At 40.1% G+C, this 22,622-nt stretch overlaps 3 protein-coding genes across 7 annotated transcripts; all 3 read left to right on the top strand.

Annotated features, from left to right (window-relative positions):
* The first annotated feature begins 221 nt into the window (after positions 1–221).
* LOC104424612 (transcription factor MYB61) lies at positions 222–2,580 on the top strand. Its single transcript, XM_010037066.3, has 3 exons — positions 222–632; positions 845–974; positions 1,108–2,580. The coding sequence occupies exons 1-3, from the start codon at positions 500–502 to the stop codon at positions 2,150–2,152; spliced, it is 1,308 nt and encodes a 435-aa protein (XP_010035368.2). The 5' UTR covers positions 222–499; the 3' UTR covers positions 2,153–2,580.
* Positions 2,581–13,926: 11,346 nt separating this feature from the next.
* On the top strand, positions 13,927–16,799 carry LOC104424611 (suppressor of disruption of TFIIS). 4 transcript variants are annotated; one of them, XM_010037064.3, is made up of 8 exons: positions 13,927–14,022; positions 14,577–14,642; positions 14,765–14,830; positions 14,928–15,025; positions 15,177–15,302; positions 15,390–15,671; positions 15,759–15,824; positions 16,284–16,799. In XM_010037064.3, exons 1-8 carry the CDS (start codon positions 13,935–13,937, stop codon positions 16,434–16,436), a joined length of 945 nt encoding a protein of 314 aa, XP_010035366.2. In that variant the 5' UTR covers positions 13,927–13,934; the 3' UTR covers positions 16,437–16,799. The 4 variants fall into 4 exon arrangements, with proteins under 4 accessions (XP_010035366.2, XP_039161936.1, XP_039161937.1 ...); XM_039306002.1 differs by having other exon boundaries at positions 13,967–13,985; XM_039306003.1 differs by lacking the exon at positions 13,927–14,022 and adding an exon at positions 14,057–14,178.
* A 724-nt stretch (positions 16,800–17,523) lies between these two features.
* On the top strand, positions 17,524–20,520 carry LOC104424610. 2 transcript variants are annotated; one of them, XM_039305839.1, is made up of 3 exons: positions 17,524–18,286; positions 19,341–19,508; positions 20,094–20,303. In XM_039305839.1, the coding sequence occupies exons 1-3, from the start codon at positions 17,822–17,824 to the stop codon at positions 20,154–20,156; spliced, it is 696 nt and encodes a 231-aa protein (XP_039161773.1). In that variant the 5' UTR covers positions 17,524–17,821; the 3' UTR covers positions 20,157–20,303. The 2 variants fall into 2 exon arrangements, with proteins under 2 accessions (XP_039161773.1, XP_010035364.2); XM_010037062.3 differs by having other exon boundaries at positions 17,529–18,286; positions 20,084–20,520.
* Positions 20,521–22,622: the final 2,102 nt, after the last annotated feature.

The raw sequence follows: 22,622 nt of genomic DNA, 5'->3' as shown, positions 1-22,622 counted from the left end.
CCTCTAATAAGTTGCGTTTTGAAAATTCGCCACATTTTTATGAAAAGACGTATCACTATTGACGATTAAGGTGGGAGTGCAGTGACACGTTTGTGGATGCCGAACCTCTGAGCCATCGATAAATTTAGTAATTTAACTCAAATTCAACAGTCATCTCTCTTTTTTCTGCATAAAAAAGGAAAAAGAGGAAAAGGAAAATTGAAGTTGAACTTGCATTGAGAGCGACTTTTCTCATCTTGAGGGGTCTCCTCTTTATATCATCAACTCGGAACTCACCTGTCTCAGCTATTGCAACTTCGTTTTCTCAGCTTCCTCCTTCTCTCTCTCTCTCTCTGTGCTGTTTTCACATCTTTTTGAACACGCCCCTAAAGATCCGCCCTCAGAGCCGCCTCTGTCCGGTGGCTGCTGACATTCCACCTAGAAATTCCCGACCAAGTTCCCCCTTTCTAAGCCAGATTGGGAAAGGTTCATATTTGTCCAACAGTAGTAGTGGATTTAAATGGGGAGGCACTCTTGCTGCTACAAGCAGAAGCTGAGGAAAGGCCTCTGGTCACCTGAAGAAGACGAGAAGCTCCTCAGGTACATCACGCAGTATGGCCATGGTTGCTGGAGCTCTGTTCCTAAGCTTGCAGGTCCCTCTCTTTCTCTGCCCTTCATTAGCGTAATTCAGCCTCTGTGTGTGTGTGCGTGTGCGTGTGTGTGCGTGTGTGTGCGTGCGTGTGCGTGTGTGTGTCAATCAATGGGAGTGTTCTGAGAAATGATAGGACCTGTGCGTGCCATGAGAAATTCAATGGCTTTTTTTGGTGAATGTGATGGGATTTTTTTTTTTTCCTTCTCTTGGCAGGTCTGCAGAGGTGTGGGAAGAGCTGCAGATTGAGGTGGATTAACTACCTGAGGCCTGATTTGAAGAGGGGCACATTCTCTCAAGAAGAGGAGGACCTCATCATTGAACTTCATGCAGTTCTGGGGAACAGGTAAAAAAAAATTGAGTAGAGGAAAGACCAAGAACTTTCGTGTTCATGTGACATCATTTCGTTAAGTTCTGTGGGCTCCTACTTCATACTGATGATGGGCTATTTTCTCTTTGGGGCCAAAAATTTGAAACAGGTGGTCTCAGATTGCGGCGCAATTGCCTGGAAGAACTGACAATGAAATCAAGAACCTGTGGAACTCTTGCCTGAAGAAGAAGCTGAGGCAAAAGGGTATCGACCCTGCCACTCACAAGCCCCTCTCTGAGGTTGAACATGGTGGCGATGACAAGAGCACGACACCCAAAAGCCACGAAAGAGCCGCATTCTCCGGGTCCTCAAATGGTCTGTCCCAGACCCAACAAGCTCCCAATTCAGAGAACACTCTGCTTGAGCATTGTTCCAGTTCAAACGCCAACAATAGCAGCAAGATCAGCAATCTGATGAATTCTGGTCTTGACAAAGACTGCTTCCCAAATGGGCTTCTGAGCTCCACCTCCAGTTGTCAGCCTTCTGATGATTTGGTGGGTCATTTCCCACTTCAGCCACTGGGAAATTACGCGTCCATTTCAAGGCTCTCAGAAGCAATCTCCAACCATAGTCCTTGGTTCGGACAAAGCGGCAAAAGTTTCAGCATAAACACGGAATTCGGCTGCAGCACGATGCCTGCCATCCTTCCGCATTCAAACATTTCATTTCACCATGACCCAGTAGGCTTTAGACCTGCCATGACCGTTCCGAATGATAATTACTGTTTCAAGCCGTTCACAGTCGATGAATCCAGATATTGGGAAGTCAATGCTCCTACCAGTAGCGGTGCGGCGAATGCAGAATTGTTAGGCAGTGGCTCGTACTTCGAGAATAGTATGCTCTCTTGGGGACTAGAGAATTGCAACACAATGGGGAAAGAAGCCGATATGAACAATCCTCCGGGCGGCCATATCGGGGATATCAAGTTGCCCGATTACTTTCACGACCCACTATTGATAGGAGCCGCTTCACAACACCAAGCGCCGCAATCTCTGTACAACGAGATCAAGCCGGACACTCATTTTGATACCAATTATAGCTCAAGCGCCATGTGGCTTCAAAATCAGCAAGACCAAGGACTTTTGCCATCATCTGATACATCATCATGTCCTAAGAACATCCAAAGACTTACTGCTCTCTTTGGACACATTTAAGCATGCTTCTTTCTAGCTTAAGGAAGGATCAATTTGTGGATCTTTCGTCCCAAAATTAGAGCAAACTCAAAGAAATTACCGTGATCAGCATTACAGGTGTGTGCTGCAATTTTTTTTTCCCTATTTGTGCATAGCTATTATAGTTTTCACTCATCTTTTGAATAATATTGAGTACATGTGATCTCTCAAACTACCCACTTTTCTTTTCCTTCACTTTTTCGGTCGTGCAGTACGATTACAGAAACGAGATTGTTCTAGTGTCTGCTTATGCCCTCACTGCATCCGCAGCATGGCATTGTAATTCATCTGTAAATCATTCTTCAAACAAAGTTCCCTTCTTTTGATTCTGTTCTCACCATGGAAATCAAGGGGCGTGATCCTTTTTCTTTTCCACTTTCAAGACTAATGAGGAGTGGCTGTACTTCACAGATGAAACAGGACCCTTTTCGTTTCTTGGCATCTTTGTCAAATTTGTGCATTAAAATACAGATTAACTCGAAGAAACTCATCGAACTTAGTCCATCCTGACGCCTAAGATGGGACTAGTTTATAATTTTTTTGTCCATAATTGCTCACGCCAACACAAACAAATGAGTACGTAAACAGTCCAACAAGATTCTTCAATACAGAGAGAGAGGAGATAGAGAAACTGAAAATAATTCAGACCCACACGAGAGAAACTGAGACATCAGCCCCATGAATTTGAGGGCTACTTTCTGGTCCGTACAGGGAGATGGTGACATTCAACTTGATGAAAAGGCTATATACGTGTCATTTCTAAGTCAGCCCATTCGAGTCACTAAACATTATCCTAGAAAAAGACATTTTCTCTCCATTTTCTTCTTCCTAAATAAAAAAGTAGAAATTCCAATTCCAGGGAAAAGACTGCTCGGTTATGCAGTGAATGAAGAGCTAATCGGAGCCGTCCACTTGGCATGATCTCCCTGGGTATCAAGTCTGATATTCTCCAGAACAAACCAAAAGGTGTTTCGATAGATGCCTAATTCTTGATCACTCGATGAAACAATTGATAAATCTCACCAATCAGCAATCGTGCTATGGCCCGGAAGCAACAGATTATGATATTTTAAGAGCTTAAATCTTTGGAGTTTAGGTATAAGTAAATCACGAGTGGGCCTCACGCCGTGTCTTTTGACATCAAATATCGATTGAAGTACTGAAGTTTTGTCTGACTTTAAATGGTCGGCCGAGTGATCCTTTAACACGGTAAGTAAAATGTGTTTGAATTATTTATTATAGAAAAGAAAACTCTTGTGGAGTCTCTCACCATAACTCACGTGTGTCTTCTCTGATTTCTTCTGTTCTACGTTCCTCGTTTTTTTAACAGATTGCGAACTGTCAAAGTCGAACGAGAACTACCCATGTTGTACAGCAAGAGCAGGACTTTGTAGAGATTTGACTCCTGGGACATAGCTTATGAGAGGAGGCAACAATAATTTGAATTGAATCTTTTGGCCAAGATAGTCTTGGTTTGTTTCAACTTGCTTGGAGGACCCACTTTCACATAATTCGTCTTCTTCTTCCACATTTGACAGCACATTGCCTACACAACCTTCTTCATTTTCTGTGCTTCCCCCCTTCCTGTCATCTCAGAAGAGAATTATTGATAAGGAGTGTCAGGCACACCAACGCATGCATACCAAGTTCTTTGACAATTCTTCCTTCACGTAGCAGAAGACTCTAAAGTCCTATAAATAGCCCTCTCCTTTGTTATAATTAAGTGGAACGGATCATTCAACTGTGTCGACTACGACGGCGTGAGCTTAGGCAAGTAGGTGTCGCAGGCATTGCTGTCAAAAATCAAACTTCCGATCACATTTAAGGCTTCCGATTTGCCGCATCGGCCGTGGAATGGGACGCCGGCAGATTAGATAGAAGCTGATCAGCAGTATCCAAAAACGATATACTAGAGCAACTGATGTGACTGGGGGACGATTGAGGGAGTCAATTTTCTGAGAGGAATTGACGTAGTCAGAGCAAGGCTCAGTGCCCAACTCCGAGTTCCACACATAATGGAGCACATGCGGCCTATTTTACCTTGAACAACAGCACTGATTTAACTAATTACGGCCTGAATAATCATTCTTGAAAATCAACAAAATGATCTCTCCACCATTTAAGATGTATGCAGATCAACTTCTGATACATAGATGCCTTTCTATCGAGAAAGAAGAGAACTTTTCCCTGTTGGCTCTCATTCGATGGGCACGGGTGTGCATCAATCGGATGGTCGGTCCAGGACCCCAGTGGAACTGCAGATGTCCATATTGCACAGAAAAAAAAACAAATCTTGGTTGGGGACTTTTGATCATGTAGTGATGTCACAGATGTGGAAATTGGAACTCTGTTCTTGCTTTATGCGCAGACGCAAGAATGAAACGGAGCAAATCAATCAACAGTACTTGTCTGTCTACAAATGCGTAATAAATAGTATCGTACTTCATGGTCTGATCATAGATATTAATGCTTTGCCTTCACGGTTTGACCAAAAAGCCTCTGTTTTTTACGTTCGCAAGCTACTCAAGAATTGATTCGTCCATTGCTCTCGTGTACTCCACAGAGAAAACACATCGCCCATAATGCATCACCACGAGATTCTAAATGCCCATGCAGACATTGATTTCAGGTGACGCCCGGCATGCCGAGTCCTGCGTGTCAAAATAAGCAGATTATGGCTGACAAACCAATAGGCAATGCCTGCAAGCCAAACATCCATACTTATTAAGCACCGACGTTTCATACGAACGAATGCAACATGACCTCAGTGAATTGGCATAATTACCTAAAGTAATCTTAGAAGACAAAATTGCAAATCCAAGAACCATCCATGGCATGTCATCGGGATCAACAAGGCGACTAACAGGACCTGCAGGGTTATTCTCAAGCTTGGGGAACAAGAAGGGGCCGTAATGTTTATGTACCCTCTGCAGGATACGGGCTCTAGTATCAGTCTTCCAGAGTTAAGAGTCGCAAAGGAGACAGGCAACGGTGGCCAGTATTTGTGCCGTTCCGCACCAGAACATGGAGCACGTATTGTCACAGGTTTATGGGCAGTCGATGGCTTTCACAGCTACTCTATCAAAGCACCAGTGTCGCAACAGCTTCTGCTATCCTCTGAAGAGCAAAATATGAGAAAATTAGTATGGAATATCTTAGCGTGTACTCTAAATATTTTACAGGGCACATAAACTATGATCAAACATACTTTCCTACCCTATTCACAGTGTACCCTACCTCTCGGATTGGCAATGAGCAAAACAGAGAATTAATTAATAAAACATTTTGATTGGATGCCGAGATATATCCAATTGCATCAAGCATTTGGCTCCTAAATTCTGCTCCAGAAAAAAAAAGGCAGATCAGGGATATATGCTTGCACAAAAGTACAAATTCACGTAGATGTTATGCTCTAGAACGGAAACCACATAATTTGAGTTGAAGCAGGTCACCTTCACGGAAGTGTACCTGCCATGAATCAATTTGCATGGTTTGATCTGCAATCACTCCAACTGTCATGAGGAGCAGCATATGGTGGAGCTAAACTAGCCTGGATTTGTTGGACAATGGAGCATACATCAATTCGAAACCAACTGTAAATTTGTGATAAACTTGGAAGAAACCTACGTTATAGTTGTAATAAGGTTGTCATATCCAACAAGATGGTTAAAGGCAAATGATAACATTGTCCATAATCTACAGGTATGCTAGAAGAAAAGATCCATATAAAACCAACGATAGTGAGGACATACTTCATATGGGCTCTATTACATGGGATTTGAGGGTAGATCATAACTTCTACTGCATCATGCTACAGGCCTCGCGCTCCTCAAAGCAGTCAAATTGAAAAAGGTGTGATTGGGAGTGGCCTTGGGAACTAGGCCAATTTGAGTGTTTGGCGAAAAATTTGTAATCTCCATTAGGAAAAATTTGGCATTCTGAAGGCTGAGAGCCCAAGGCAGATCTAAGGGTGCCTTGGTCTTTTAGCTTTCTCGGCATACAAGAAGCCTAGGATTACTAAAAAATTTTCTTCTAAAATTATTCTCACTCACTTTTTGTTTTTTCGATTTTGCCCTTGTCATTTGATTGTGTATCTTCTTCTTTGCTAAGGTCAGCTGGTGTATTACACGGGGTCGTGAGGGGTTGGCGACGGCTAGATAGAGGCTTACGTGGTCATGGTGACCTAGGCAACTGTCGCCTGGGGGTCACGCAACCTCCATGCCATTTGGGTTGCGGCGACCTCAGCGACGGGCCGTGGATCTAGGTTGTCCCAACCTCAATTAGGGGGAGCAACCCAAGCACAAGGTTGTGCAACCCTTGTTGGGGGTTGCCCGACCCCAAGTGGCCCTCTTTGAGGCTGCGCAACCTTGGGTGAAGGTCTCACCTAGATCGCACAACCCTTACTGGGGGTTGCCCGACCCTAGGCGGCCCTTATGGGTGGTCTCCAGGGGCCACCTAAGGTCTTGCAACCTTAAACGACAGCTGTCGGCGATCCAAATCTATTGCTGGTAGCCGCTTGCCATTCATCGACCAAAATGCAAACTGTTTTCGGTTAATTGTAACTTAAAGTCAATTGTGAAGTATTTTTGAGCAAAATAGTATTTAGGATAATTATATTTACAAAGGACCATTGTTATTAAAAAAGAAAAAAAAAATGGGTTTTGCGCACTCTTGCCATGGGAGCCTCCCCAAGCCGATTTGACTGCATATCGCAACGCTCGATAAGCACTCTCACCTCTTGTTTGTTCAATTGGAGTAGCTTTGGATTTAGGACCCGAAATTCAGAATTATTGGACGTGCAGCGAAATCCAATTTTTGAGTTGTTGAGCTACGCAAATATATAGAAATGATAGTTTAGGCTGTTATAAAGCCGTAGGATTTTACAGAACTTGATTTGAGTTTACGGTTTACCTAAAACAAAATTTTGAAGTTTCCCGCGTGTGATGAACAATTCGTGTCCAAGAATTTGGGGCTGTATTTCATCAATTTTCGGCTTTATTTTTGGATAGTCAAGCTGGGATTTTTATAGTACGTTAGAAGGGCTTTCTATGGACTGGAAGTACATTTAAAATGAGGTTCAGTGAAGTGAATTATGGCATGACCAAGTTTCGCACTTAGGCTCCGCATTACGATTGGCTTGAATAATCGTTTTGGGTATGCAATTCATTAGTGTGTATGAGTCATTTTGTTGGCATTTAGGTGTAGTATAGCCGTTTCGTAATTGAGATAGTGTGCTACTTAATTTTAATGTTGTTTCTCGCTTATTTGATAAGATTACGAGTTCAACGGTTCAAGTAATCTTTGTCATTTGAGTAGAGGCATCTTGAGGTGAGTGATGCTATTTCTTCTAGTAACTTGTAAACTCATACATTCAAAATGATAAAGATTTAATATGTTATGAGATATGAATAAGTACAATTTGTTGCATAAAATTTGGATTGGGCATATGCTATATTTTGGTATTTGTGAATGGTATAAGAATTGGTTGGTGGAAAAATATATCTTGCTTGAGGAACGAAGTTAAGAAATAATATATATTATGGGTTTGCGAAACCTTTTTATGAAAAGCTCTTGATTTTGAGACGGTTTATGGAAAGTTTTAGAGATATTGATTTGTGAAATGCTTTTTGACATGTATTTGATTTGATTCAATTAGTAAAATGGGTTTTTGAGATGAGCTTACAAATGAATTGAGAATGTTTTATGAAAAGTATTTCTAGTGGATGAGTTGAGTTGTGAAAGATTATGTGGTTGATTTGTAAAATATATTGTGATATATGAAATAATTTTTGGATTTGGTTTTGTGGATTGTGGAAGATGTTGTTGTGAATTAGTACTGATGTTCAATATCGCTATGAGCCTAGTAATAGGTTTTTGAGTATATACATACTAGTCTAGATATCTTTGTGGGTTGAGCCACTAACTAATAATTGGTGGAGACCATGATAATAGGGGAATATTGGTAGCTTTGTTACAAGGTATTGTGTTGTGACCATGGCTAGATATTTGAGCATGATTTGGTCAATGGGATGAACCATTGACATGTGATATGTATTTGGTTAATGGAAGGGACTATTGACATATGATTTTAAATTAGTTCATTATCCATGTGTGGTTAAATGAGATTAATCAATGGAATAGACCATTAATAATTCATTTGTTATTGTGAACTAATATTATTATTGATTTATACATAAAACGATTTGTTGGAAAGACATTATTTACTTTTGATATTTTGCATATACGGTACTCTATCTTTGGGATTGATAAATGGTGATATTGTGTTTGTAAAGATGCATAGTGGGTGCTTGATTCACTTAGAAGATATGCATTACTCACTAATCTGTGATTGCTCGTCTCTCTATTTTTCAATCTTTTTCAAGTTTCTTAGCTAGTGATGAGTAGTATAAGAGCAATATTGACGACAGAATTTTTGAGATTTATGTTTTGGTGGTTTGAGGTTGCGTCTTTTTGGAGAAAGGATGGCCGTGTCATCTCCATTCTCAATGAATTCGGGGTGTGACAATAAATTTGTCTAGCGTGGAAGAAAAATATACCCACAAAGCATTCAGAATCTACCCGAAGATGCTTGAAAATATGTTCCTTAGGACATGCCCCCCCAGATACCATCCATCCTACACAGACATGATTTTAAATGAGAGAATAAGGTACAAGCATAGCTCCATACACATCAAGAAACATTCCGGCATCACTTAAAACACTTCATTTCTGTTGTCCCTAGGATCAGATCCCGGAACTCACCACGATGCAGTATAGATTCCAGTGCTCCTATAGAGCATCTAGAAAGAAAGAGCTTGAGATGGATGTGTGACCCAATGAACCCAATAACTAAAGTTGAAAACTATCCAAAACACATGCTGCGGAAGAGGAGCCTTATCACTTTATCAACATCTTTCATTCCCTTGGACATCATAGATACCAAGTCATTTCTTCTGAGGTTAGGCAATGATCTTGTATCAATAGGTTCATAGATCTTTGCTCTTCAATTTGGGGTCATGTTGGTTCATAAACGATGCTAGTAACATTCTCGTGCATTGAGCAGATTCGCATGCGGAAGCTTTTCCTATGCAATAAATTTGCCATGTGGAATAAAACCGCTTCCATTGGCATGATGTCATCATCATGTGCACATGTTTCATGCAAAAGGGATGAACCCACTTACCCATGGATGCATGCATAGGGTTACATTGGACAAATTAAGAAAAGAAAATATTGCATGGCAATCTTTAATTCACTGTTAGAATAATGGTCTATTCAAGCCTACAAAAAATTAAATAACAAATAATTATAAATTATTGCGGAACCCACTTTTTCAAGAATTTATAGCTCACAATAGACTATTACTTTTACAGTATCCCAATAATTGTTATGCTAATAAAGTCCAATTAAAAGTTCATGGACAACATTATATATAAGGCTAAAGTTCAACACCCACATTTTGGTCACGAACTGTTTGTCATTATCTCAGATAACTACTATATATGCAAAAAAGAAGAATGGAAAATAGTTATTATAATTTGATTTTATTGCCAAGATAGAGGTATTCAGCAAGAAATCTTGAGCAAATCCAAATGGTTGATTGTGAGCAGGGATTGACAGTTTAATTTATGCCATATTCATGGATTCGTCGATGGCAAGAAGCAATAAGCAAATTAACTTATTAGTTTAATATAACAATGCACACCACATTATAATGAAATTGCGACATGACACGCAATCACCTCCATTTCCCGCAATGTGATTAATCGCATGTCATGCAACCATGTGAACTCTTCAAATTTACAATATTATATAAGGAAAATTGTTCCAAAAGTCTTAAACTCATTACATGTTTGCTAACTTAGCCGTAAATTTTTTATTTGTGCCAATTGAATTCTAAACTTTTTTTTAGACCAAAAAAATTCTAAATTTTTTCACGTATTACTAATTGAGTCTATTAGTCAATTTTGACTAAAAATTGCTCATATGGACATTGATTGTCCTATTGGCGAGGATAATTTTTGATAATATTTTAATATTTTTTTTGAATTTTTTTGAATTTTTTTCTTTTCGCTTTTCCTTCTTTACATTTTTTTTTTTTTTTTTACCTTATGTTCTTTTCCTTCTTCTTTTTTTTCCCCACTATTGGCCTCAGGGGAGGGATGCTTAGGCCTAGGTTGGCATGGGTAGCCCTCGCCGGCCAGCCTAGCCCTCACTCAACTTGACAAAGGGCCGCCCTTGCTAGCCTAGACCCAAGTGTCTCTTGCTCGAGACTAGTGAGGGCAGCCCTTACTTGAGGTCAATGATCTTCACTGACCATCGACGAGGTAGGCAATGGCTAGTGGAGGGAAAAAAGAAAAAGAAAAGAAGAGCAAAAGAAAAAGAAGGGAAAGTAAAATTTTAAAAATAAAAAATTTCAAAACTATTATTAAAAGTTGTACATATCAACATTGGCTATGCTGCCTAGAATGACCAATGTCTATGTTAGTGATTTTTGGTCAAAATTGATTGAATGAGATCAATTGGAAAACATAAAAAAAAGTTTACACTTCAACTGATATAATTAAAATGTTTCTTACTGAATTAACAAAAGTGCCTTATTTTTAGGACTTTTTGGACAATTTTCCTTAATATTATATTGTATAGGTTTTGAGCACACATGTGGGTTAATATTTGAAGGGTTTTATTAATAGTATAAGTATAGTTCGGGTGAACGATTCTCACCCTACAATCGGAAAACTGCTTACTAATGACTAGTTCTAAAAAATTGGAATTAGGAACCACCTATAGGTTCCATGCATCCATTTGGGAATTGGACCGTTGGTTTGGTCCAGTTTTGAGTGGTTCAATGGAATCGATTCCACCAAAATTGATGCATTGAATGTTACATTTTCCAACAAGCCAAAGTAATACATAAAACAAAGAACTTTCCTATTATTAATTGTAAGATTGGTAAAAAAAATTGGACTCATTAAAAATTGAGAGTTGAGGCTATGAGTAGATGAACGTTGAGTTTGAGAGTTGAGATCGTAAGTAAGTCGATGGATGTTGAGCTTGAGAGTCGAGGCCATAAGTAAGAGATAGAGATATGACTCAAATGAGGTGAAAGTAAAACAAGATGAGCACTTAGTTAATGGATGTTGAGCTTCAAATTAGAGAATCTAAGGTTTTCATTTTTATTAAATTTTTTTGATCATAAATTTTTCTTTACCAATCCAATCCTGGTGAGCGGGCGGGTGATTCCAAGTCTAGATTAGAAATCGGACCGGTACCTACTTGTTCCCTTAGGATTCGCTAGTCTCAGTCTAGTGCGGTCTGATTTCGAGCAGTCCAGGTGGTTGTCGATTCTTTTGTATAGCCCTAGTTATTAACACGTGCCCTTAGAGTATTTGTTAACAATAATTCAATTTTCTAGTGCACATTGAAAAGATAATAATAATAATTTCTTAATGAATTGCTTTAGCAGATCCGATCGAACCGAATTCACGGAGGGGACCGCCGCCCATGTCGATCAAGTTAGGAGCGCAAGCATCTGCGCAAGCAAGTACCGCACTCCAGGCAAATCCCAAGGACAAAAATCGGAGTCGGGCGCAGACGGAATCCGAATCATTCGAAGCATCGTCATCTCGAACGAACGAACGAACGCGGGGGGAGTGTCCCAGGACGAGGAGGGGAGACCAAAAAAGATTGAGATATCCAGGGATCGATGCTCGTGCGCCGTCGACGAGCAATCCAACTTCCCACTGAAGCTTTCACTGGCGTTATCGCTTGCGGACGGGGAATCGAATCGCGGAGGAAGCTGTAGTTTTCCCCTGCGTATGCCGTCGTGGCACGGTTCCAGGATCGTCTTTATCGTTGCCCATCAACTCGTGCTTTGCAAAGAATAAGGGTCCGGGTGCCGCTTTTGCGATCGAGTGTATCTATCTATGCAGAGAATAATCCTAAATCTCGAAAGAAAAAAGCCCCACTTCCCCAACCCGCAATTCAGGATTCCTCGATTCCTCGATTCCCCGCCAATTGGATCTGACCTCACTGCCCACTTGCAATATTCAAAGATTTTTCTTTGTTTAGCTGAGTGCCTATCATCTACACATTTGCGTCGATGGCCGGTTTGTTTGAAGAAAACTAATTGATTTACGGAGATATCGAAAATAACGAGCTTAAATTGAGGAAAGCCACTTACTCTTATAGCAAGAAGGAAATCACTTTACTTAAACTACCAAATAAAAATAAACTATATTTTTCTTGAAAATGATTTCCATGAGAACACGCACCTTTAGCGTAGCGACGAAGAGTTGGTGTTGCCAAGTGATTATGGAATAGAGATGTGTGGGTGGATTAGGTGCACGGCATTACGTTTGATTTCTCAAATCGCAAAGTGCAATGCTTCTGTCTTTATGCCTCTTGCTCTTACTTTTGGCCCGCCTCCTGCCCGGTTCATTTGATTAGTGATGTATTTCATGGTCGGGGGTCGCTGTAGTAAGGAAAGAGCACTTTTAGGACGCTTAAATGAAAAAGAGATTCCCAAATGTACGGCCTGGGTTCCATTTATTCGAGTTACTGTGATTAGCGTTTCTTCTTTTACTAAGAAGTCAAGGGTCGGTTAGATTGATGATTTCGTTTTTTTTTTCTGGGAAATTGTTTTCAACCTTTGCAGCGTTTTGATGACAGAAACCTACTGGATGGACGGACGGAAACGATCGCCACGGATTAAAAATGATAAGCTTATACGCAAAAGTGACTCCCTCTTTTTGACAATAAGGAAATTATTTTATTTGAATCTTCTTCTGCATCCAAGTGTGAAAGAAAGGTCCAACTATGTCTATTTTCTTTCTCTCATCAATTTTTTTTTTTCTGGTACTTCTTTTATGGTTTTTTTTTTTCATGAGTTTAGCCTACCACCTCCTGAATATACTTCATCAATGCTCATGTTATTCTAAATACCCACAAAACACCATCAGATACAGTATTTTACAAATATGATACGGTAATTTATTTCCTAATTTCTTTGTACTCTTAATTTTCTGATGGACTATGGAATAAACAAAGAAGATGTCTGATGGACTATCCTTCATGGAGATGGGAGATGTTCGAATCCTTGCTAAAAGGAGATTGGCGGATTAGGTGTTAAGCGTGACGCCGTGATCTGATTTGTTAAAAAAAAAAAAAAAAAAGATGTTAGATTATGATTTGTTAATAATGACGTGTCACTATAAATGACAAAAGCCGCCTTCAGTAGATTCACTTATTATCAAATATCATATAATCAACTTTTTCAACTTGCTTTCGGCGTAAACAAATATCAGAAGATGATTTACTTTCTTTGAAAGTGAATTTCCCGAAAAAGTTTGTCAATGACAGGTTTTTAGTGAATGGACAGATTTAAAATGATTATCTCTGTTCATCGCATTAACGTTAGAATGGATTTACGTCGAAGGTTCCTTAATCAGCATTTCTCAACCATCAATAGGGAGGTGGCCTACAAGTATTGGGCCATTAGGTCGGTAGTGTTGTGTTACAGGGATTGGCCCTTTTTGGTAAGCAACATAGATGTGGCATAAATCAATTTCCCCCCGCCACCTCCCCCCCTCCCTTGCATGACAATGACAGGTAACGAAAGCACAGGGGACTTGAACAATTTGGGGATTTGTACCTTAGGAATGAAGAAATATGCTCACCACATAGGATATTGGATACGTCACCTCGCACGTTCCTGACGTTGGTGGACCACTTCAGCTGGAGTATAAATAAGCCTGGCGATCCAATGTCTCATCCATGCTTTCACAGCTGCTTTAGTCAGTCCCACTGTTTGGAGGTTTTTGCTTGCGCTTGCGTCTACGCATTTTTTCCAAGTATGCTTTCTCGTCGTTTGTGTGGCTGGACGAAGCACTGTCGGTTCTTTAGTTGGGGGATCTGTGGTTAAATTTGATGGGTTTCTGCATTGCTTTCATCAAAGATATACTAAAAAACATGCTGAGTCGATGCCCTTAAGAATAACTGGACACAAGGTTGTCTTGCCTACATAATGGAAGCTTGTTGAATTGCTTGGCATGTTAAAAGGCCTGTGATCTTTTGACTATAAACGCTCTTGATCGGTTCACTACGTCTCTCTCTCATCTGATTCTCACTTTTCATCCGCCACCAGTCTTCCTTCTTCACATGCGCGTTCTCTAACTTCTCTATGCCTTAAAATTCTTAATTTCAAAAGAAGGGAATTCGAGAGTGAGCTAAACATATTCTCTCGGTTGTGCTCGTATATTTCGAGATTTTTGTCAAAAAGTCTAGTATTTTCAGCCGGAGTATTCTTAAACTCGCTCGTTTCTTAGTTGGGAGTTGAGGACTTTATGAGGATCATGGAATATGCTCTCATATATGCTGTTTTACCCAATCTCGTGCATCGTTGCAGGTACTTTCTTGAAGATGGATGCTATTGAGAGGTCTGGGGAAGCCAAGTATGAGTGCTTGCTCTTTGGTAAGTTTCAGAACTCTTCATACCCTAATTCTCAGAAATTCATTTGGAACTAGTTGATGTTGCTAGAAGATAACTATTTTTCCCAAGCACCTCACATGATGGGAACTGTCAATGATGACCAGATATGGATGATACTCTGTACCCTATGAGCTCAGGCCTCAATCTGGCTTGCCGGAAGAATATTGAAGGTATGGTAGCTTATGGTGATAAAAGTAGTGATGTCACTGTAGTTGATGTTGGAATTGCAAATCATGATGAATGATGCCAAGTTCATTTCAACCGCAGAGTTCATGCTCCATAAGTTGCATATCGAGGAAAGTGAAGTTCCAAGGATGTGTTTGGAACTGTACAGGGAACATGGCACAACAATGGCCGGTCTACAGGTAAAAAAGTTTTGCCCCAACTTCCTTAGATTCTGTCTTAAAGCTCAAAGGGAGATGGATTAGATATGTCGGGCCATCAATATTTCTGCTCTCATTCTATGTGCTTATGACTTCATAAATATATCTTACTGATCTGATTAGTTTGTTCCAGGCGCTGGGTTATGAATTTGACAATGATGAATTCCATGCATATGCTCATGGAAGGCTGCCTTACGAAGCACTGAAACCGGATCCTGTATTGAGAAATCTCCTACTTTCCATGCCCCAGCGCAAAATTGTATGTTAAGCTTTTCATACATGAGTGAACTGATCATGGCGTGATCTTTGTATTTGCTATTTTAATGCGTTGATTTGGCATATACAGATCTTTACCAATGGAGACAAAGCACACGTAGCCCAAGTTCTGAGCAGGCTGGGGTTAGAAGATTGCTTTGAAGGCATAATATGCTTTGAAACTCTCAACCCTGCTCTCGAAACTGTTATGGATCCACTAGACAGTGATTCTGTGCCAGCAGATGGTGATACAGAGGTTGACGGCCAAATCGACAGCGACGGTGTAAGCTCCAAAATGCGAATCCTCTGTAAACCCTCAGTGGAAGCCATTGAAGCAGCAATCAAGATAGCAGATGTTGATCCCAGCAAAACAGTAAATACTAATTCTCTTACCACCTTGAATTTTTATGAGATTTTAAGGCCAGACATAAACAACTAACCCTGATTTCCCATTTCCCAGATTTTCTTCGATGACAGTGCTCGAAACATTGCAAGTGGGAAAGCAGCAGGACTACATACAGTCATTGTAAGCTCTTAAGCTCTAGTTTTACTCTTTACGTCATGGAGGAGAAATTTGGTGGACAACCCCTGATTATGGTGGTATCAGACTCACAATCACAGTTTGTCCAACCTACACTAACCACTCTTGTCCAAGTTATCAACTTGCGAGAAAAATATGCAGTTATGTCCAATCAGTTTATGAAAAAAAAATATTGTGATGTCACTAAGCTAAATTTGAATCCGTGGAAGCTTGAGAAAACTCTGATGTCACCAAGAGAAAAAGCTAAATCTATGATTAGGGTCTTTGGATCTAGGGATAAAAGAATCAATTTTCCAACCTAAGGGATGCTTACCAAAAACACAATAATTGAGGGGTTCCCGTCCTAAAATTCTACCGGATTTATTCTATAATTGATGAAAGATGATGTCTTCAATCCATTACCGTGCAGAAACTAATAAACGTGTGCCGGAACTTGTATGGCAGGTGGGGAGCTCAGCGTTGGTGCCTGGTGCAGATCATGCCCTGGAAAGCATTCATAACATCCGAGAAGCCTTACCCGAGATATGGGAGGGTCAGGAAGAACAGATAGAGCAAGTCATCCAGTCCACGGCCGTCGAGACCGTGGTCCTTGCATAAGTCTCAATCTTTTCAAGTATTGACCAATCGGGCAAAGTGGCCGACATGTCTTTAAAGCCTTTTAGCTAAAACTCTGAATCTGATGTCATACTCAACCATCACTTAGTGGGATACATCCTAATCAGCTCACAGGATGGTCAGATCATCTAGTGTTTTTTCCTTTTCCTTTTCCTTATGAGTCTGTAGCTTGCGAATATGCTTTGGCACGGATGACGGTGGAAAACGATTCTACTTATGAGTCGACAACGCCAAAGTTGTCTTTCATCTAGAATTTAGATTGCAGATGGTGTCCCTTAAAAAAAAATTCAGCCTTGCTATAGGAAATTGAGTACACCAATGAAGAAAATCAGTATCTTATGAATAGATTGTGACTAATGTTTACAATATCTTTGGAAGAATCGACATCGCATCCTCTCGCTATGTTTAAAATCGGAATCCAGAAGAAATGGTATCCAATGCACCAAACCAGAATAGCACTATGAGAAGAAGATATTCCATTCGTGAACAATTTGGATTTGTTAATGAAGAGGAACTCAGTTTGAGTGTATTTGCCATTAACTGAGAAAAAACAACTTGGTGGAAGAATCTTGGAATGAACGAGTTACAGGGAAATTATAGAAAGTTCAAATGCCATAATATGAGATCCAATCACTGGTGAGAAAAATCATTTCAACAACAGGGACAAGTGCCTTAGTATTTATAATGACCAAGTCATAATAAGGAGAATTTGCTCGCTCTTAGTTACTAAAACATGTGTAAGTGGCATGGAAAAGATCGGTCGAACAACTTCTTGCCCGAATCATGATTTGCTACATCATAACTATTAGATACCACAATCTCACAAGTAAAACCTCCTAAAAACTTGATGAAAATGTGCTGCTAGATATATACAATCTTTTCTTTTAACCAGAAAATAAAGATTAGACACATGTAAACTTCAATCGACTTTCGTTTTTCGAACTTTTTTCCCGGTATACTTTTTAATTTCCAAATTTTTTTCACGAGGATGTCATTGGAGATCTAACCAAAATCCCAAGTGCAATAGCTGTCTTGTACAAATTCAAGACTCTTGAAATGAGAAACTTCTCGTGACACGATGCGCTCATCTCCATGGATCAAATTCAGTCAGACAGAGAGATCATCGTCCACTTCATTGCACAACCAGACACTTCAGATAAGACACTGTTCGGCTGGCACGTTCTTGTCCGTTGGACCTCTCCAAAGTTCGATCTTTCTCCCAACTTCCGCCTACATTCCTGACGCCCGAACCGGGCATCTCTCTCACCACCGCCCGGACAAGTTCGCTCGATCGGCGAGCTTCAATTCGACCTGCGCGAGAATCGAAATGGGTCGGTTCTGAACTTACTAATTTCTTCCCAATAACCATGCTTTCTCCAGCTTCGCTGGAACCGAACCATTCTCTGCACTACATCCATTCCTCTGCAATTCCTTGCCTTTCCTCGTTACCCACTTCGAGTTCAAGATTCGTCATCCCCATCTCGAGTAGCAATTCCCAAAATTTCTTGTTCGCTGCGACCAAAAGCATCGACCCTCGATTCGGTCACGTACCCTTTTGCGACAAGATTGATTACAGTCCGGTGGCAGGCGGTGAAGCTGAGGAGGACGAGGGATTGGATGGGGACGAATCCGTGAGCGGAGACAGGGTTTTCATAGAGATTAAGAAGACTGGTAAGAATACGAGGAGGATTCTGTCCAGGATTGGCATTGACGCGACCCTGGACACCATTTGGAGCATCTTGACTGATTATGAGAGATTGTCGGATTTTATTCCCGGCCTTGCCGTTAGTGAATTGATGGAGAAGAGAGAGAATTTCGCGAGGCTATATCAGGTGCTTAGCCCGGGGGTTCCAGTTGAAATGCATATTTTTGTTATAATTTGTTCTGTATATGTTGCATTGATATATTAGCATTACATTAGGTGAAGATGTTGATTTTCTGGGAATGGCCGGTGTTTCATTCTATATTTTTGCCACAATCCCTTTTAAGTTGATTATGTGCTGCTCACAAACTTTCTGTATACTCAAACGAAAAAGATTGTTGAAACCAGTCACATATCAAGTGCCTATAGAATGGCAGTGCGAGGACATGAACGAAGTTCAGGTCCTACTATGTTGTTCTAAGAGAGTGTGAAGCCAGTTACTTCGACAGCTTAAGCAGATAGAGATAGCGTGATTTGTGTATTATCTTTTTCAATAGTCTGTGATGTTTTATTACAATAGGAAACTACGGCTCTGGGCTTGAAGTTAGTTGCTGCAACATGAGAATATAGTTGTCATTGATCTTTTTGATCAGTATGGTATATTTTGTGTGAGTTGCTTGCAAGTGATTAGTAGCAGGAATGCGAATGTGTATGAATATGCTGCTGTACTGTGGTGCCTTAGGTTTGTGATTTTTGAGGGAGAAAACATCACAGAGCATCTGAGTGTATGTTTTCGATGCCGTGACCTTTTGTACATTTGGCCTTTCCCTATATATTTATTACCTCTTACCAAAAAAAAAAAAAAAAAAAACATCACAGAGCATCTGCTTAGTAAGTAAGAGGCACCGTTTTGATTTAATGTAGTTTATGTTGCATTCATATTTGCTTTTGTTTTGTGTAAGTTTCTATAAATGGAGAGTCATGACACATTGCATTGTATTTTCTCCATCTTTCAGGACATGAATACAGTGTCTGTTACTGAATCTGTGTCAGCCAGAAATTTTCATAATCACTTGGTGAAACTATGTTAAGACATAAAAACTGCTGTTCATTTCACTTTGAAGATTGATCCTTGCAATTCTGGGTTTACATTTTCTTGCAACTTCTTTATTCCAGCATGTGATCTTTGCTAAAAGAAGGCCACGTTTGTCATTAAGCATTACCTTCCTCTGTATGCTTGACAGATTGGCCAGCAGAACTTGGCATTTGGGCTAAAATTTAATGCTAAAGGAGTTGTAGATTGCTATGAGAAAGACCTTGAGTGTCTTCCTTCTGGACAAAAGCGTGATATTGAATTTAAGATGATTGAAGGTGATTTCCAAGTCTTTGAAGGAAAATGGTCCATTGAACAGGTAAAGTTGTTTAACCTTGTAATGAGGCATATTTGTGAAATTATGCATTTTTTTAGTTATAGATCTTGATGACACTTAGAATCTCAGGCAAATAAAAATAGAGGTTCCTATGTAGACAGATCAATTGAAATGTGCCTGCCAAAGAGAGACTGACTAACACTTTGGTACAAATACTTCAACTAGCTTTTAGATGTTCAAATTGAATCTTGGATTAAATTAGAATGTTGTTCTTCATAAGGAGCAGATCTGATTATATAGCTCCAAAGTCTGTGTCTATCGCTAATCATGTCTTTTATTGCTTCCCTATTCTATGGCCATGGCACTCGATTACACTTGCAGTGTACCATATATCATCATGGGACAAATTTTTGAAGGTTACCTCACTTTAGAAGGATATTCTGGTTGGCATCGTTGCCACGAGAAACATCGATAATTGATTTCTGTCAGTGAGAGACCATAAGGTGCATCATTCCGACAATTTGGTTGTGTTACTAATGCTGTTGGGGGCTAGCGCTATATACAACAATCCAAGGAGTGAATATGTTCTGACGATTTTGATATGACTGGTTTTGCAGTTAAATATAGGGGCATACGAGGATTCCAGTCCTACTAATGGCCAAGAATTCCAGACGACACTTTCATACATAGTAGATGTTAAGCCAAAGCTCTGGTTGCCAGTACGCCTTGTCGAAGGAAGACTTTGCAATGAGATAACAATGAATCTCTTGTGTATTCGAGAACAAGCACTTAAAGTAAATTCCAATTCTCTGACTGCTCCAATGGGTCAAGAGGATTTTTTGTAAGTATGACTCTAAGAAGAGTAAAATGACAATGTTTATTGAAGAGATGTCATATCAGGCAATTCAATTTTGTCTTAAGCTCTGAATAGTCCTCCCAAATATGAAAGCACATAGATCCAGTTGTGAATCTGTAAAGCTAACTATGATCCAGTCCCTATGTAATATAAACTCTTGCTAATTCAGTGAATCTACTTAATACCCTCCTTCCTGTCCCGAATATTTTTTGTCTATTATGAAAATGCTGCAACTGCACTCTGGTAATAGATCTGCTGCTGGTATAATTTTGAGCTTAAAATTGTCAGGTATTACCCGACATGCTGAGCATGCAATGTAAATTTTACAAAGCTCTAAGTTTTTCCTTAAATTTTCATCAAAGTTTCTGATATAGCTTCCATTGTTCTTTGATTCCACTGATCTACTTCATGACTCACATATTCCATGTTACTCTGTTTCTTAATTCTCATTATTTATATTTCAATTACCCACATGCTCTATGAATATAATGGCATGCTCAGAAAATATATCTTTTGTTCGCATCATAGTGAGTTCCACATTGATGGGCTCATGTAGAGCATGAGAGAAGGAGCGAGTATCTGGATTATGCTGTGAATATCTCCATGTTCCATGGTATTTGATTAAGTACCACTGAGAAGAAGTTGAAAAAAGGTTGCATAGACAGGTCTTACTTTCTTGAATTTTTCCTTCTACTGATTGAGAAGGAAAAGATAATGCTAGGGTTGTGTATATGATCGCTACTAGTACTGCCACACCAGCTTGGACCAGTGTATTTGCTCCAGTTTAATGTGTGGAACAGTGCTGAGAATGAAAAAGAAGAAAAAATTTCGTGACTGGGACCTCTCAATCTTGCTGGTTGCTACGGTGTCAAGTTGAAAGAGCTCGCAGTATAATGAGATTGAGCATGACTTTTCATGCACTCGAAATGCTGTTAGCCGGCTGAGGTATGGGTTGCAGGTTTACAAAACAGAGCAGAGATCATCTTAAATAGGAAGCAGTTTCTTTGCCTTTTCTTCTGGGTCACTCCTTGTGCAACTTGGGTTCATTCTCAAGTGATGGATTATCTTGAATAGTGAGCACGATTTCTCTGCATTCCCTTTTCATAACATCAATAAAATTCTTTGCCCGCCTAAACAGAAGGAGTGGGAAGTGTTGCGAGTTCATAGAATCATAGATGCATGAATGTTCATTGAACTTGTTCTATCAGTATCTTTGCCTGAATCAATTGCAGTCTCATGGCATGTATCTTGTTCGCAAGTTTCATCCTCTTTTTGGCTGTTTGCTAAAAGAAGAGAATGGGCATGAAATGGGTGTCAGGTGTTTATTACGTCTCTGCTCTTTCGACTCACTTTTTTGTGAAGCATATCCGAGGAAGAGAGAAGGCACAAGATCCTTCATACAATATTGCATGTCATTCCAAATGACAATTTGCGAGACGTTTGGCATCTTTCGGTTTGGAGGCGCAAAAGAGACCGTTGAAATTCTTTCAGGTAGCGTTTCGTTTTGTGCTAGTAGGAGGGGTTTCTTGAACCAATAAAACATCGCAAAGGATGGAAACCATGCAAAATTGCGCACGGATGTTATCACCTTTCATTAAACACGGCGCTGAATTCACGAGCCGAACAAAAGCCAAAATTCCGCTGGCTCAAACGATAGGCCGTTTTCACCTGATGACTCGGGAATCCGACTTGGCATCGAACCGACTTTGCTTCCATCGCCTCATCCATGCACATACACACACGTCCCGATCAATCCAAAACATCAATTTGAGTTGGGGACTGTCCACACGTAATGATTCACAAGGCAAGGCGAAAGGCCATCTGTGCTTACGCGTTTCCAGCCTCTTGATGAGAAGAAATCGAGCCAATGTGTGAATGGACTGCAAATGGTCCCGCCTCAGATACTTGAAAAGGAAACGCATACGTTTTGAGAGTGGATGGAGAAATTATCAAAAACTAAATGGGGAGAGCATGGGCAAGGTAAGACTTATCTCATCCTGAGATTGTGAGATCGAAAAACGAAACAAACCCTAGACATGAACGTCACGAATGAAAACAAATTCGTCATATCAACCACGTATAACAACAACATGCAGCAGTTCAATCAAATACATACGTACTATTTCTCGAAATCAATGGAAATTGTCGTGCTGCAGCTGTTCACTAGTCGACCATATTTACCAACCGAAATGAATAATTATTTTGTTCTCACGATGCAGACAACCTCAACTAGGGTGTGAACCCGCGCATTGACAGATGAATGAAGTCTCCTTGCTTTTACTTCCGTCCTTTTCCAATCC

Source organism: Eucalyptus grandis, chromosome 2, assembly GCF_016545825.1.
Source record: "Eucalyptus grandis isolate ANBG69807.140 chromosome 2, ASM1654582v1, whole genome shotgun sequence".
In the NCBI taxonomy this organism is placed as follows: domain Eukaryota; kingdom Viridiplantae; phylum Streptophyta; class Magnoliopsida; order Myrtales; family Myrtaceae; genus Eucalyptus; species Eucalyptus grandis.
The sequence above is the reverse complement of the archived record's forward strand: the minus strand, read 5'-3'. Positions and strand labels throughout refer to the sequence as shown.

What these genes read in the sequence shown, in the direction of transcription:
- LOC104424612 (XM_010037066.3), top strand. Translation starts at nt 500, where the DNA reads ATGGGGAGGCACTCTTGCTGCTACAAGCAGAAGCTGAGGAAAGGCCTC. An exon ending in CTCTGTTCCTAAGCTTGCAG is followed by an intron (nt 633 to 844) that starts GTCCCTCTCTTT and finishes TTCTCTTGGCAG; the next exon opens with GTCTGCAGAGGTGTGGGAAG. An exon ending in CATGCAGTTCTGGGGAACAG is followed by an intron (nt 975 to 1,107) that starts GTAAAAAAAAAT and finishes AATTTGAAACAG; the next exon opens with GTGGTCTCAGATTGCGGCGC.
- LOC104424611 (XM_010037064.3), top strand. Translation starts at nt 13,935, where the DNA reads ATGTCTCATCCATGCTTTCACAGCTGCTTTAGTCAGTCCCACTGTTTG. An exon ending in GTATGAGTGCTTGCTCTTTG is followed by an intron (nt 14,643 to 14,764) that starts GTAAGTTTCAGA and finishes AATGATGACCAG; the next exon opens with ATATGGATGATACTCTGTAC. An exon ending in CAGGACTACATACAGTCATT is followed by an intron (nt 15,825 to 16,283) that starts GTAAGCTCTTAA and finishes CTTGTATGGCAG; the next exon opens with GTGGGGAGCTCAGCGTTGGT.
- LOC104424610 (XM_010037062.3), top strand. Translation starts at nt 17,822, where the DNA reads ATGCTTTCTCCAGCTTCGCTGGAACCGAACCATTCTCTGCACTACATC. An exon ending in ATTTCGCGAGGCTATATCAG is followed by an intron (nt 18,287 to 19,340) that starts GTGCTTAGCCCG and finishes TATGCTTGACAG; the next exon opens with ATTGGCCAGCAGAACTTGGC. An exon ending in GAAAATGGTCCATTGAACAG is followed by an intron (nt 19,509 to 20,083) that starts GTAAAGTTGTTT and finishes CTGGTTTTGCAG; the next exon opens with TTAAATATAGGGGCATACGA.